The sequence below is a fragment of the Onthophagus taurus genome, chromosome 1, assembly GCF_036711975.1.
Source record: "Onthophagus taurus isolate NC chromosome 1, IU_Otau_3.0, whole genome shotgun sequence".
In the NCBI taxonomy this organism is placed as follows: Eukaryota; Metazoa; Arthropoda; class Insecta; order Coleoptera; family Scarabaeidae; genus Onthophagus; species Onthophagus taurus.
The window spans coordinates 2,451,317-2,465,670 of record NC_091966.1 but is presented as its reverse complement, the minus strand read 5'-3'; the positions used below and the strand labels follow the sequence as shown (position 1 = coordinate 2,465,670).

Genomic DNA, 14,354 nt, shown 5'->3' with positions numbered 1-14,354 from the left:
AATTAAGAAATATCGTATTTAATTAGTAATTTTAAATAAATTATAAATCAAAAATAAACTTGATTTGACGAATAAACCAAAGTATTTCAAATGTGGGGTGCATCCTTAAATTTATTTAATGATATTTTTACTATTTAAACTATAATTTTGATTTAATATCCTTTTAATTTAATATTTTTTTTTATTATTACTTATTATAAACAATAATTTAAAAAATAAATTTAAATAAAAATTTTGTTTTGAAGTTATAACATTTTAGGTTAACCTTAAATTCTATCTGTCAAGTGTCAAAACATATAAGAAAGTTTTTTTAAATATCTTTAAAATGAACGTTGTTGGAATGGGAATGCCCCCTCAACAACCACCTCAACCCACCCCTCAACCGCAACAACAACAACCCCCTCAATCCCCAATGGATAACATTTCAAAAATTAAAACATTAATAGGGCCCCTCCGAGAAGCTTTATCGGTGAGATTTTTTAAAATTTGTTATTAATTTATTAATTTGTTATATTGCAGAATACGATTAAAACAGCGGCACAAACTTTGAATCAAAATAGCCAAGTGGATATAGGTTCCCAGTAAGTTTTTTTTTAAATCTAAAATATTATTTTGATGATTTTTAATTTTGTAGGAGGGGTGTTGATCAACAAATTCCTCGATTTGATAAAAATTTGGAAGAATTTTATTCACTTTGCGATCAAATAGAGCAAAACTTGGTGAAGATTTTCAACAATTTATTAATATTTTATTTCATTTTTAAATTTTATTTCTAGAAAACCTCAATAAAGTGTTTAAGTCAACAAGAAAGTGCACAACGATATTTAAATCTCTTAGTGGCACCTACAAAAAGTGAAAGTATAGGAATTCCCGATAATACATTATCTTATCCTCAGTATTTAGCAACGGTTAATGCCCAAATTGCTTTTACAAAGGAAATACATGATACATTGGTGGCAGCAGCCCAAAATATATCTCCATCGGAATGACATTTAAATCAACCGTATTAAAAAAAATAATACAAAGTTATCGAATTTAAATATTTATTTCTTACTTATGTAATGGAGTAAATTTTAAGTTTATTTATAGGAATTAATTTCAATAAAATAATCATATAAAGTGTTTTTTTGATTTTATTTTTATAACCTCAAATATGTCAAAGGTCAATATCAAAAATTTCATTCTATAAAACCCAAAACTTTATTTTTGAACTAAATCTATTTATTATTTCTGCATTTAAAGTTTTTTTTAAATAATTTATTACGTTATTTAATCGGCGTGACATAACCTAAAAAAAAATCGGCACATTCTAACCTAAAAGTTTTATCAAAAACACCCAAAAATTGTATAGAAATGACTTTAATTAATTTCGTAAAAGATCCGGAATAACCTACGACGGCCGTTGATCAAAAAAAGCATTCCGAGAAACCGGAAGGTGGAAATGAATGGGGTTATGATCTTTATCTGGAACGAAGAGGAGTCCAACACAGTGCGATACAAGCTTTTATGAAGGGACGTGATAATTTGGATAGAATAAGATGTGAAAGAAACGTTTATAAATGCGTTAAAAATAGCCCTTTAGTTAAATTTATGATGAATGCATTAAAAAGTTCTGGTTGTTCCTTAGATATTCTTAGACACATCGCTTTTGCAGAAAGTAGTCCAACAGTTAGTGGAGGATATGATCCTGTTTTAAATCAAATAGTTGTTTGCCAAAATATTGCTACTGATGAAGGGTTAGTTCAAGGAGTTTTATCACATGAGATGGTACATATGCTTTGTTAGTCTTTTTTAAATCTCTTGTCTTCTATTAATAGTGTTGTAGTTTCTAATAGTAATCCATTATCAGTGTTTAATCTTCTAACTACATTATCTAGTCTCTTATGTTGTGTCTTTTATTAACAGTATTCTAGTCTTCTTATAGCAGTGGTGTCCATAACATCGATCGCCAAGAAAATCATGAATCTGAAATATCTAATATCTGGGCCTCAAAGCAAAAAAAAAGGGAAGGTTACTTTAAACCCTTTGGTCGATCTTGGCAAGACATTTATATAAAAAGTCGGTTTTGATAAAACAAATAGTGAACACTACTGCTCTAAATCGATTAAACGTCAAAATTATTGATTTTCGAAAATTAACTCAGTCATAACTCAAAAACTAAAAGCGATGGAGAATTACTTTTTATACATAAAACCTTAGTAATGGACCATAAAGACTAGATCCATAAAAAGATTCAACCCAATTATAACCGTTCTTTATTTAATAGCTTTAAATCGACTAAACATCAACATTGTTGATTTTCGAAAATTAACTCAATCATAACTCAAAAACTAAAAGCGACGGGGAAATGTTTTTTATACACAAAACCTTAGTAATGGACCATAAAGACTAGATCCATAAAAAGATTGAACCCAATTATTACCATTTTTTATATATAAGCTCTAAATCGATTAAACATCAAAATTATTGATTTTCGAAAATTAACTCAATCATAACTCAAAAACTAAAAGCGATGGAGAAAAACTTTTTATACATAAAACCTTAGTAATGGACCATAAAGACTAGATCCATAAAAAGATTGAACCCAATTATTACCATTTTTTATTTATAAGCTCTAAACCGATTAAACATCAAAATTGTTGATTTTCGAAAATTAACTCAATCATAACTCAAAAACTAAAAGCGATGGAGAAATATTTTTTATATATAAAACCTTAGTAATGGATCATAAAAACTAGATCCGCAAAAAGATTGAACCCAATTATTACCTTTTTTTTATTTATAAACTCTAAACCGATTAAACATCAAAATTGTTGATTTTCGAAAATTAACTCAATTATAACTCAAAAACTAAAAGCGATGGAGAAATACTTTTTATACATAAAACCTTAGTAATGGACCATAAAGACTAAATCCAGAAAAAGATTGAACCCAATTATAACCATTGTCTATTTAGTAGCTTTAAATCGACTAAACATCAACATTGTTGATTTTCGAAAATTAACTCAATCATAACTCAAAAACTAAAAGCGATGGAGAAAAACTTTTTATACATAAAACCTTAGTAATGGGTGATAAAAACTAGATCCATAACAAGGTTGAACCCAATTACTACTATTTTTTATTTATAAGCTCTAAATCGATTAAACATCAAAGTTGTTGATTTTCGAAAATTAACTCAATCATAACTCAAAAACTAAAAGCGATGGAGAAAAACTTTTTATACATAAAACCTTAGTAATGGGTGATAAAAACTAGATCCATAACAAGATTGAACCCAATTATTACCATTTTTTATTTATAAGTTCTAAATCGATTAAACATCAAAATTGTTGATTTTCGAAAATTAACTTAATCATAACTCATAAACTAAAAGCGATGGGGAAATGTTTTTTATACATAAAACCTTAGTAATGGACCATAAAGACTAGATCCATAACAAGATTGAACTCAATTACTACTATTTTTCATTTATAAGCTCTAAATCGATTAAACATTAAAATTGTTGATTTTCGAAAATTAACGCAATCATAACTCATAAACTAAAAGCGATGGGGAAATGTTTTTTATACATAAAACCTTAGTAGTGGACCATAAAGACTAGATCCATAAAAAGATTGAACCCAATTATTACCATTTTTTATTTATAAGCTCTAAACCGATTAAACATTAAATTGTTGATTTTCGAAAATTAACTCAATCATAACTCATAAACTAAAAGCGATGGGGAAATGTTTTTTATACATTAAACCTTAGTAATGGGCGATAAAGACTAGATCCATAACAAGATTGAACCCAATTATTACCATTTTTTATTTATAAGCTCTAAATCGATTAAACATCAAAATTGTTGATTTTCGAAAATTAACTCAATCATAACTCATAAACTAAAAGCGATGGGGAAATGTTTTTTATACATAAAACCTTAGTAGTGGACCATAAAGACTAGATCCATAAAAAGATTGAACCCAATTATTACCATTTTTTATTTATAAGCTCTAAATCGATTAAACATTAAAATTGTTGATTTTCGAAAATTAACGCAATCATAACTCATAAACTAAAAGCTATGGGGAAATGTTTTTTATACATAAAACCTTAGTAATGGACCATAAAGACTAGATCCATAAAAAGATTGAACCCAATTATTACCATTTTTTATTTATAAGCTCTAAATCGATTAAACATCAAAATTGTTGATTTTCGAAAATTAACTCAATCATAACTCATAAACTAAAAGCGATGGGGAAATGTTTTTTATACATAAAACCTTAGTAATGGACCATAAAGACTAGATCCATAAAAAGATTGAACCCAATTATTACCATTTTTTATTTATAAGCTCTAAACCGATTAAACATCAAAATTGTTGATTTTCGAAAATTAACTCAATCATAACTCATAAACTAAAAGCGATGGGGAAATATTTTTTATACATAAAACCTTAGTAATGGGCCATAAAGACTAGATCCATAAAAAGATTGAACTCAATTATTACCATTTTTTATTTATAATAATCAGTGACCATAACGTCGATTGCTAAAAAAATCATGAATCTGAAATATCTATATCTGGGCCTCAGAGCAAAAAAAAAGGAAGGTTACTTTAAACCATGTTTAAACTCTTCGGTTGATCTTGGCAAGACATTTATATAAAAAGTGGATCTTGATCAAAAATTAGTGGACAACACTGTCTTATAGTAATGTCCAATCTTCGATTAGCAATTTCTACTCTTCTACCAATAATTTGTAGTCTTCTGCCAGAAGTAATTAAACTTGTATCAGAAGTGTGTCATTTTCTGAAAGAATATCTATCACCAAATAAAAATTTGGAACAATTTTATTCACTTTGCGATCAAATAGAGCAAAACTTGGTGAAGATTTTCAACAATTTATTAATATTTTATTTCTTTTTTAAATTATATTTCTAGAAAACCTCAATAAAGTGTTTAAGTCAACAAGAAACTGCACAACGATATTTAAATCTCTTAGTGGCACCTACAAAAAGTGAAAGTATAGGAATTCCTGATAATACATTATCTTATCCTCAGCATTTAGCAATAGTTAATGCCCAAATTGCTTTTACAAAGGAAATACATGATACATTGGTGGCAGCGCCCCAAAATATATCTCCATCGGAATGACATTTAAATCAACCCTATTAAAAAAAAATAATACAAAGTTATCAAATTTAAATATTTATTTCTTACTTACGTAAATTTTAAGTTTATTTATAGGAATTAATTTCAATAAAATAATCTATAAAGTGTTTTTTAATTTTATTTTTATAACCTCAAATATGTCAAAGGTCAATATCAAAAATTTCATTCTTTAAAACCCAAAACTTTATTTTTGAACTAAATCTATTCGAATTAATGCATTTCTTTTTACATAAAGAATTTCTGCATTTAAAGTTTTTTTTTAATTATTACGTTATTTAATCTGCGTGACATAACCTAAAAAAGTCGGCACATTCTAACCTAAAAGTGTGATCAAAAACACCCAAAAATTGTATAGAAATGACTTTAATTAATTTCGTAAAAGATCCAGAACAACCTACGACGGCCGTTGATCAAAAAAAACATTCCGAAAAACCGGAAGGTGGAAATGAATGGGGTTATGATCTTTATCCGGAACGAAGAGGAGTCCAACACAGCGCGGTACAAGCTTTTATGAAGGGACGTGATAATTTGGATAGAATAAGATGTGAAAGAAACGTTTATAAATGCGTTAAAAATAGCCCTTTAGTTAAACTTATGATGAATGCATTAAAAAGTTCTGGTTGTTCCTTAGATATTCGTAGACACATCGCTTGTGAAGAATGTAGCCCAAAAGTTAGTGGAGGATATGATCCCGTTTTAAATCAAATAGTTGTTTGCCAAAATATTGCTACCGATGAAGGATTAGTTCAAGGAGTTTTATCGCATGAGATGGTACATATGTTTGATTATTGCCGAAATGATTTGGATTTTAAAAATATTGATCATTTAGCTTGTACTGAAATAAGAGCGGCCAACTTGGTACATTGTAGTTTTATTTCGGCTTGGTTACAAGGAGACGTTTCCGTTTTTAATATTAAAGAAGCCCATCAGAAATGTGTTAAAAGCAAAGCTTATCAATCAGTTTTGGCTGTAAGAAATGTTACGAAAGAAGAAGCTCGTGATGCTGTCGAGAGGGTCTTTTCTAAATGTTATAACGATTTAGAACCCGTCGGGAGGAGATTAAGAAGAAATTCAAATGATATGTTCAAAGCTTTTGATGAAGGGTATTTATTTGGATACGATTAAATCAATTAGCTTTGTATAGTGTAGTTTTTTGTAAATTATTTTGAAAATAAAAATATAATCAAGACAACATATTTTTTATTATTAATCATATTACTTGTGAAATAAACAAACAAATTCCATTTGTCATTTACATCAAAAAAAAATACAAAATCAATAATGAAAAATTTTTTCGGTACAATTGCTTAAAAACTCTCGTGTTAGTTGTTTTTTTAAGATCCAAATTGGGAATACATTTTGCGAAATATGCCTTATCACCACTGCCTCCGACATCCACCCTTATTCTTTATTCTCTGGTGGCTTTATATGTTCGCCGAATACATCGTGAATAAAATTACCGGCGAAGGAGGTGAAGGAGGGAAAGAAGGCGGGGAAGAAGCACCAGCGGAAGAAGCACCAGCTGAAGAGTGAATCAAACGTTTGGTTGTATAATAAAATCTGGAAATGAAGGTAAGAAATTTATTTTTTTTTTGTAATTTTATGAATTAATTAATTAAATTAAAAGGATTAGAACGTTTTTGTATAAAAGAAATTAAATATTGTTATCAGAGGTAGTTAAAAAGAAACTCCAATATTAAAGAGAAAAAATTGGCACGAAATGACATTCTGAATAATTCGCATTGAAATCTGCTCTTTGAAGGTTTAAGGGAAACAATTTTTGCCTAGCTTAATGAACCCTTTTTAGCAGAAAAAAAAGGTAATTAACTCTCTGTGGCATCGGATTTACGTCACGCCATCGGTTGTAACGCCACTGGGTTACGTCCTTTAAAGGTTAACTATTTTTATTCAGGACCGTACTTAATTTTTAAACACTATTCTCAAACGATCCTATTTAAAAATTACAATTGTGATTATTACCAACCTAATGTTATTTCTGAGAAAAGTGGAGTCTTATAATATAGATGTTATGCAAAATTCACTTGATATACTAAACCAATCTTGATCACAATTCAAATGAGTCTTTAAGAAACTTCATTTCGCAGACTAAAAATTTGTATTAAAATATTTCCTACAAATAATCTACGTACTTCTATATTAAATAAGAGCGTAGTGATTTGCTCCATTCTTTTCAAAAATTCCTGTAATGAAATTCCTGATGGTTTTGGAGTTAGTTTAAATTTTATTTCCGCTTGTAATAAGATTTGTACATAAATAAGAATCTTTCACATTCCCCGACAATGTGGAACAATGACGATACGGTGTTCTTGCAGAGATCTCGTTTTTTATCGAGGTTCTTTGATGTTGAAAAAAATTTAATAAATTTGAGCGCAAATTATACAAAACAACAAGCTCTTTCGTCTTCTCAACCCAGGTTGATAATCATTGGCCCAGGCAAACATTGAACTCGATTTTTTCTATTTTCGGTCTTATTTAGTCTTCTGACAGCATTATCCAATCTCTTATTTGCAGTATCTGGTCCTGTATGAGTAATTTCTAGTCTTTTGACAGCAGTATACGATCTTCTGTCAGCAATTTGTAGTAGTCTTCTAGTCTTCTTATAGCAACGTCTAGTCTTTCATTACCAGCGTATACTAGTGTATATTAGTGTATATAGTCTTCTAACACCATTGGGTCTTGTCTCTTATTTGAAGTATTTAGTCCTGTATTAGTAGTTTTTTGCCTTCTGTCAGTAGTATAGTATTCTCTGCAAGTAGTTTGTACTCTTTTGTAAGTGTATGGCCTTCGTACTTACTGTAATAATATAACCAATCATAAGCATTATTTTGAGGATTTAAAGACTTATCGTATTGAACCTAAGAGTATGTTATGAATGATAATAATAATAAATTAATTTTTGTAATTTAAAATATTATTTACTGATGAATTCAATTATGTATTATTGGCCGCTGATGTTTTCTTTTGTATATAACCCATGTAAAGTCGATACGAAGTAATTTTAAAGACCCCCTGACAGATACATAACCTCAATTTTAATTTTTTCTCAATTTCCTATTCAAATCCTTATTTATCCGGTTGAAGCTATTGAAAATGATAATATTAGCATAGTAAGAATGGAAAATAGCCGTCCGTTGTGAGAATTAATGAAATTTTAAATGAAAATCCATAATCTCAAGATTTGAGCATTTTGGGAATTTTGCCGTTGAATATAGAAGAAAATGATGACATACTTGAACAGCAATATTAAAGAAGTATTAAAACTACAAGATTTCATACATAAATATAGTTATTAAAAAAAATTAAATAATTTTTAATCAAATTAAATTAGTGACATTTCAAATGTTAAAGTTGGTAATATGAGAACATTTTAAAAAACTAATTTCAAGTTAATAGAATTGACCAATCAGGAAACATTATTTTTCAATTTCGACAGTAAACAAAGGAAACTTAAAATTTTTAGTGTCATGTTGAACTTGAGAGACAGCACACGCAAATTTTGTCTCATCGAACATTTTAGGTTATGTAAAAAGATAAATTTGAAGAATTTGTCCGATTCAAAGAAAAAAAATGATATGATCATTTTGGTTCCCGTTCCTGATAATTCCAGAATCCCGTACCGTGGATTTCTTTATCATAAAACCCTGGTAAAGAAACATCATTTTGGTTTCCGTTCCTGATAATCCCAGAACCCGTCCCGTGGACTTATTTATCTTACAACCAACAGACTAAGCTAAGTGTTGTTATTTTCTTTAGATTTATTCGTGTTAATTTAGTTAACAATTTCCTTACCTTCAATACGAAAGATAATTTTGAGGTATTACTCATAATAGTTCTCTTCATAACTTCTTGTTTTTTTTTGTGGTTATGTTGTTACTATTTAAACAAATTATTTTCCTCAACCTCAAATTGATGGAATAATAAAACTGTTTATTTCGTATTAACTAAAATTTATTATCATTTAATCACTGTTAATTCGTTGAATTTTACGTTAAAGATTTGTTAACGACTTGACAACGTCGCTAGTTCCGGAGTTAAGATATTATATACACTTTTATTATCATTGGTTATTCATTTCAGTTTTCAAATTTAATAGAAATAGATTTAATAAATTTATGAATTTTCATTTTACATATTTTTAAATAAACCAAACACATAAGAACATTACATTATATTCATTTAAACACTATTCTCAAACGATCCTATTTAAAAATTACAATTATGACTATTTAAGATGTACCAACCAACATTATTTTATCTTTATGAACGTGCTTACATCTAATGTTATTTCTGAGGAGAGTGGAGTCTTATAATATAGATAAGAAATCGTGGAGTTTACCAAAGATGCCAATTATTGCTCTGTTTATGTAAGATTCACTTAACATAAGTCAATCTTGATCACAATTGAAATGAGTCTTTAAGAAACTTAATTTCGCAGACTAAAAATTTGTATTAATATATTTTCGTGGTGATTTGCTCAATTTTTTTTCGAAATTCCTGAAATGACAGATCCGGGTTTAATAAAATGTATGAGTCTCACTAGTTTTAGAGTAAGTTTAAATTTTATTTCCGCTTGTAATGAGATTGGTAAATAAATAACAACCTTTCACATTTCCTGGTAATGTGGAGCAATGACGATACGGTGTTTTTGCAGAGATCTCGTTTTTATCGAGGTTCTTGGATGTTGAAAAAAATTTAATAAATTTATGGCGTAAATTATACAAAACAAGCTCTTTATAAAAACCTGACGTCTTTGCAACCCAGGTTGATAATCATTGGTCCAGGCAAACATTGAACTAAATGTTTTCTATGTTCTGTCTTATTTAGTCTTCTGACAGCATTATCGAATGTCTTATTTGCAGTATCTGGTCTTGTATGAGTAATTTCTAGTGTTTTGCCAGCAGTATACGTATATATCTTATAGCCACGTCTAGTCCTTCATTACCAGCGTATACTAGTGTATATCAGTAGTCTTCTAACACCATTGGGTCTTGTCTCTTATTTGAAGTATTTAGTACTGTATCAGTAGTTTCTTGCCTTCTGTCAGCAGTATAGTATTCTCTGCTAGCAGTTTGTAGTCTTTTCTAATTGTCTGCTCATCTCGATTTGGATGTTATACATCGGTGTTATATATTGACGTCATTGGTAAGGCTTTTCTTGTGTAATAGTACATTACATAACATTTCTTTTGCTATTTGAGAAGAAAACGTCGCATCAGTGGACACTGCTACTACTTCAAGTACTTTAACAGTACCTGAAGGTGGTAGCAACCTGCCGGAAAGTGAACCATTGTGATTAAAAGTTAATCACACTTTTCGGTCCTTTCAGAAACCTAAGTGACCGATATCGTTCGAGTTATCGATCAACAGCGCAATATAGGTTCGATATCTATAAGCGTTTGCGTACGAGAAACCGGCCACAAGTCTCTTATTCGCAGTATCTAGTCCTGTATTACTAGTTACTTGCCTTCTGCCTTCTTCCAGCAGTCTATGATTTTCTGCCAGCAGTATGTAGTCTTTTCTAAATGTCTAGTCTTCTATTAATAGTGTTCTAGTTACTAATAGGAATGTCTAGTCTTCCATTACCAGTGTTTAATCTTCTAACTACATGATCTAGCCTCTTTTTAGGTGCCTTTTATTAACAGTATTCTAGTCTTCTTATAGTAATGTGCAGTGTTTCAGTCCGCCATCAATAATTTGTAGCCTTCTGCCAGCAGTAATTAGATTAGTCTCGGAAATGTGTACTTTTCTGAAAATACGAGTAGTATCTTCTCTTCTACTAACAATATTTAGTTTTCTGTCAATAGTGTGTAGTTTTTGGCAAAGTAGTATCTAACTTGTCTACTTTTTTGCCAGCAGTAGTCTTTTGTAAGCAGTATCTAATATTCAAGTTGAAGTGTGTAGTCTTCTGACAGCAGCAGTAAGTCTTCTATAACCAGAAAATTAGTCTTGTGATAGCAGTACCTATCTTTTCTAAATAAGATCGTTTTTTATAAACCAAGCGATAAATATGACTAAAATCTAAACTAACGATTGGAAATCATTGACTTAAAAGGCTAAAAATGTGAATGTTGAATATTAAAAACTAGATTTTGTATAATAGCTCTTAATAAGGCAGGCTTGAGAAATGGTTTTAATTAGAAACCTCTAGTTGAGAAACGATAAGACAAAAATGAGCCATGTACTTATTTCGTATAGATGTACTTACTATATATCTTTTAATTACTACTTAAACGAAGTAACTAGAATAACTTCATTTTCTGTAATTTGGAAGAATATCTCAACATCCGTTGTAGGGTTTTGAAATTTTTTGAGTTGATAATATAAACACCTATACACCAAACCTTTTCTAGTGAGGTATCGTTTTAGCAATATGTAGTCTTCATCTAGCTTCCAACAATGTGTAGTCTGCTTCAAATAGTAAAGAATATTTATTCGGCAATGCATTTTTAAATCTCTAGGGGTATTACTTCATTAGCTCTTTGCCAGCAATATTTAGAATTCTGCTGAAGTATGTAGTTTTTTGCAAGTAGTACCTACCTTCTGTTAGCAGTGTCTAATCTTCTGCCAGTATAATATAGTCTTTTTCCAGTATAATATATGTAGTCTTCTGCAAGTAATGTACTATCTTTAGTAATGTGTACACTATTGGAAGTGTCTACTTTTCGAAAAGTGGCATCCAATTTTCCATTAGCAGGGTATGGTCTTTTAGCAGCAGTATGTAAATTTCTGACAATAGTATCTAATTCTTTGGCGGGAATATGTACTCCTTTAGCAACAATATATAATTTTCTGCCAACCATATAGTCTTCTAAGATAAGGTTTTAAAAAATTTTGCGTTTTGAAATTTTATTTTCTTACTACCTGTCCTATTAAAGCTTAGTTATCTTGTTGTACGTTTCTTGACTCCAAATTGTTTCTCCGGGAATAGTCTTTGATACAAATTCTTCAACCGTAACTTCCAATACTTCTGCATAATTATCAGGTTTAATTATCGCACAAACATTTTTTGTTAATCCTGGTTTCGACGTTTGTTGCCGTCAATAAAATATGATGAGATATATTAAAATCTATAAAAAATTTTTTGTGTATTCAAGATATTTTATAAAATACGGTTCTGTATCGAAGCTTCTCGCACCCTCCGCGTTGGTATTGATGTCGCTGCGCGGCGCTTGCGCCATCTGTCGCGTGACAAACGCACCACCGCCCCCCCGAACGGTTTTCAGTTTAGCGTCGCGACGCCTGACAGACGCTCGTGTCTTTTCTCGTTTGTGCGTGTTGCGTGTTCTTCTAAAATACAACAACAACAAATGCGCAGTTCTTGACTTTACCAATCACGAACGTTTTTTCCTTTTTTCGCTTCAAGAAAATAGGTTGTTCGTCTTGGTGCTACGGTAAGAAAAAGACTTATTATTCTTTTTTGATTTCTAAAACATTTTGTATCTTTGTTACTTTTATGATTTCTTAAAGCGTTTTAGGACTTTTTTGAAATGGTTGAAAGGAGTTTGGTTCAAATCATTAATTTGGGGTGATGGTGTCAAAAGAAAGGGGGGTAGTATAACAAAAGTATAAATGGTTGGATTTGGTGTTAATGCGAATTTAGGCTGGTTTTGGTTTAATGAAAGCCTTGTAGTTAATAAATTCGCGTTAGCACATCGCTTTTCAGCGACCATCCTTTACCGTAACGTGGCTGCGTACTTAATTTTCGCGCTACTAACTATACGGTTAATTAACTGAGTCGGCTGCTGCAACAATTCACGTTGCCGGGTGTTCTCCGGTAGTTAAAAGGGTAATTTATCGAGTAATTCGCTTAGCATCGCTTTTGCCCATCCAGGCGTTTACTTTTTTTTTTAGGTTTTTTAGTTGCCTTCAAAAATTACTTTCTTTTTCCTCCTCTTTTAGACGTTTTCCTTAATCTTTATCTAACCGACAATTTTGTAGTGTTAAAAGTTTACAATTCGTTTTTTTTTTCACAAAGAATACAAATAGAAAGAAAAATTAAAGATGTATATACATAATTTAGTAGCTTGAGTGACGTCTACTTTCCGTGAAGGTTCCTTCCATAGTCAATATATCGACCGCATTAAAATTAAACGTATAAATTAATTGGAATTATTGATGTTAAAGTCGATTTTTTGTGATTACTTCTGACGTGTTTAGATGGTCGTTTATGGCGCAAACAGGTGACCAAATCGATTTTAGCTGTGTACTGCCATGTTCGGTTTGACCACAAATCACCATAGACGCCCAAAAATAAATGTGGTAATTTATAATCTTTTTCTCTATTAATACCATATCAATCCTTTTTATTGATTGAGGAATAGTTTTTGTTTGGGTTAAAAAGAAAATAAAAAAAAGAACAAAGCTATGAATCCTTAGCGATCAAAAGAATTCTCGAGAACGCCTTGAGGCTTCTTCCTTGGTCTAAGGTCACATGAAAACGTGGTGTTGTGACTAAAAACCCTGATTTGTACACACCAAGACTCATAGTAATTAGACATATCACCAAGCAGTTGGGTCACATTTTGTACAAAAATCTTGCTCTAAATAAAGACTTAAAAAGCTAACACAAAAATTGAAGCCAGTTGATTATTCAATTGGAAACATCTTCCTGTTACTCAATAAGGATTAGCAAAAATAGGCAAAAATGAGTTTGTGATGATATGGCATTAATTGTAGAGAGTTGATTATGATGAGAAGATGTTGAGAGACACCACACCAATGATGAGGCGTTGCGGACTATGTTGTAAGATATTGAGGACTACTATGAGCGTTGTTATTGATAAATAATCAAGAAGCCCAAGTGAAATCTTATAAAAATGGTCAGATTTGGTTTTCCTTGTAGTTGAAACGATAGGTTTGCTACAAGAATTAGAAAAAACTGTGTCAAAATTGTTGGAATTACTTGGAAACATCTTCTCGTTACTTAATAAGCACAAGCAGAATAAAACTGTTCACGAGGATCTTTTCCAAATAATGTAATATATCAGAAAAACTGACTGGTTCAGGTCAAAATGGTTTTTATCCACTACAAACAACATTAGGATGCTTAATGAGGATGAAAAGATTGAAAAAATATGTTGGCATTATTTAAAAATGTTTCTAAGACACTAAGGGCCGGTTGTACCACCTCCCGATAAACTATCTAACGGATAATTACCATGGATACAGCGGTT

General features: G+C 30.4%; 3 protein-coding genes across 4 annotated transcripts in view; all 3 read left to right on the top strand.

The window, feature by feature from the left end:
- The first annotated feature begins 261 nt into the window (after positions 1 to 261).
- Positions 262 to 1,122, top strand: LOC111423192 (mediator complex subunit intersex). The gene is made up of 4 exons (XM_023056442.2): positions 262 to 469; positions 520 to 581; positions 635 to 719; positions 777 to 1,122. The coding sequence occupies exons 1-4, from the start codon at positions 326 to 328 to the stop codon at positions 987 to 989; spliced, it is 504 nt and encodes a 167-aa protein (XP_022912210.1). The 5' UTR covers positions 262 to 325; the 3' UTR covers positions 990 to 1,122.
- A 4,180-nt stretch (positions 1,123 to 5,302) lies between these two features.
- LOC111423459 (mitochondrial inner membrane protease ATP23 homolog) lies at positions 5,303 to 6,353 on the top strand. The gene has a single exon (XM_023056689.2). It carries the CDS (start codon positions 5,519 to 5,521, stop codon positions 6,284 to 6,286), a length of 768 nt encoding a protein of 255 aa, XP_022912457.1. The 5' UTR covers positions 5,303 to 5,518; the 3' UTR covers positions 6,287 to 6,353.
- A 30-nt stretch (positions 6,354 to 6,383) lies between these two features.
- LOC111423600 (follistatin-related protein 5-like) overlaps positions 6,384 to 14,354 on the top strand; it is a 245,206-nt gene continuing 237,235 nt past the window's right edge. The window contains exon 1 of one of the 2 annotated variants that reach the window (XM_071194309.1): positions 6,384 to 6,733. In XM_071194309.1, coding sequence (XP_071050410.1) covers positions 6,728 to 6,733 — 6 coding nt within the window. In that variant the 5' untranslated portion in view covers positions 6,384 to 6,727. Of the gene's footprint in view, positions 6,734 to 12,424; positions 12,573 to 14,354 lie in introns of those variants that run through there. The other variant, XM_071194313.1, reaches the window with a different exon arrangement.

Bases quoted from the DNA above. Each gene is read 5' to 3' on its own strand.
- LOC111423459 (XM_023056689.2), top strand. From the start codon at position 5,519: ATGACTTTAATTAATTTCGTAAAAGATCCAGAACAACCTACGACGGCC.
- LOC111423192 (XM_023056442.2), top strand. From the start codon at position 326: ATGAACGTTGTTGGAATGGGAATGCCCCCTCAACAACCACCTCAACCC. The intron at 470-519 runs GTGAGATTTTTT...GTTATATTGCAG, and splicing joins CCCTCCGAGAAGCTTTATCG to AATACGATTAAAACAGCGGC. The intron at 582-634 runs GTAAGTTTTTTT...TTAATTTTGTAG, and splicing joins CAAGTGGATATAGGTTCCCA to GAGGGGTGTTGATCAACAAA.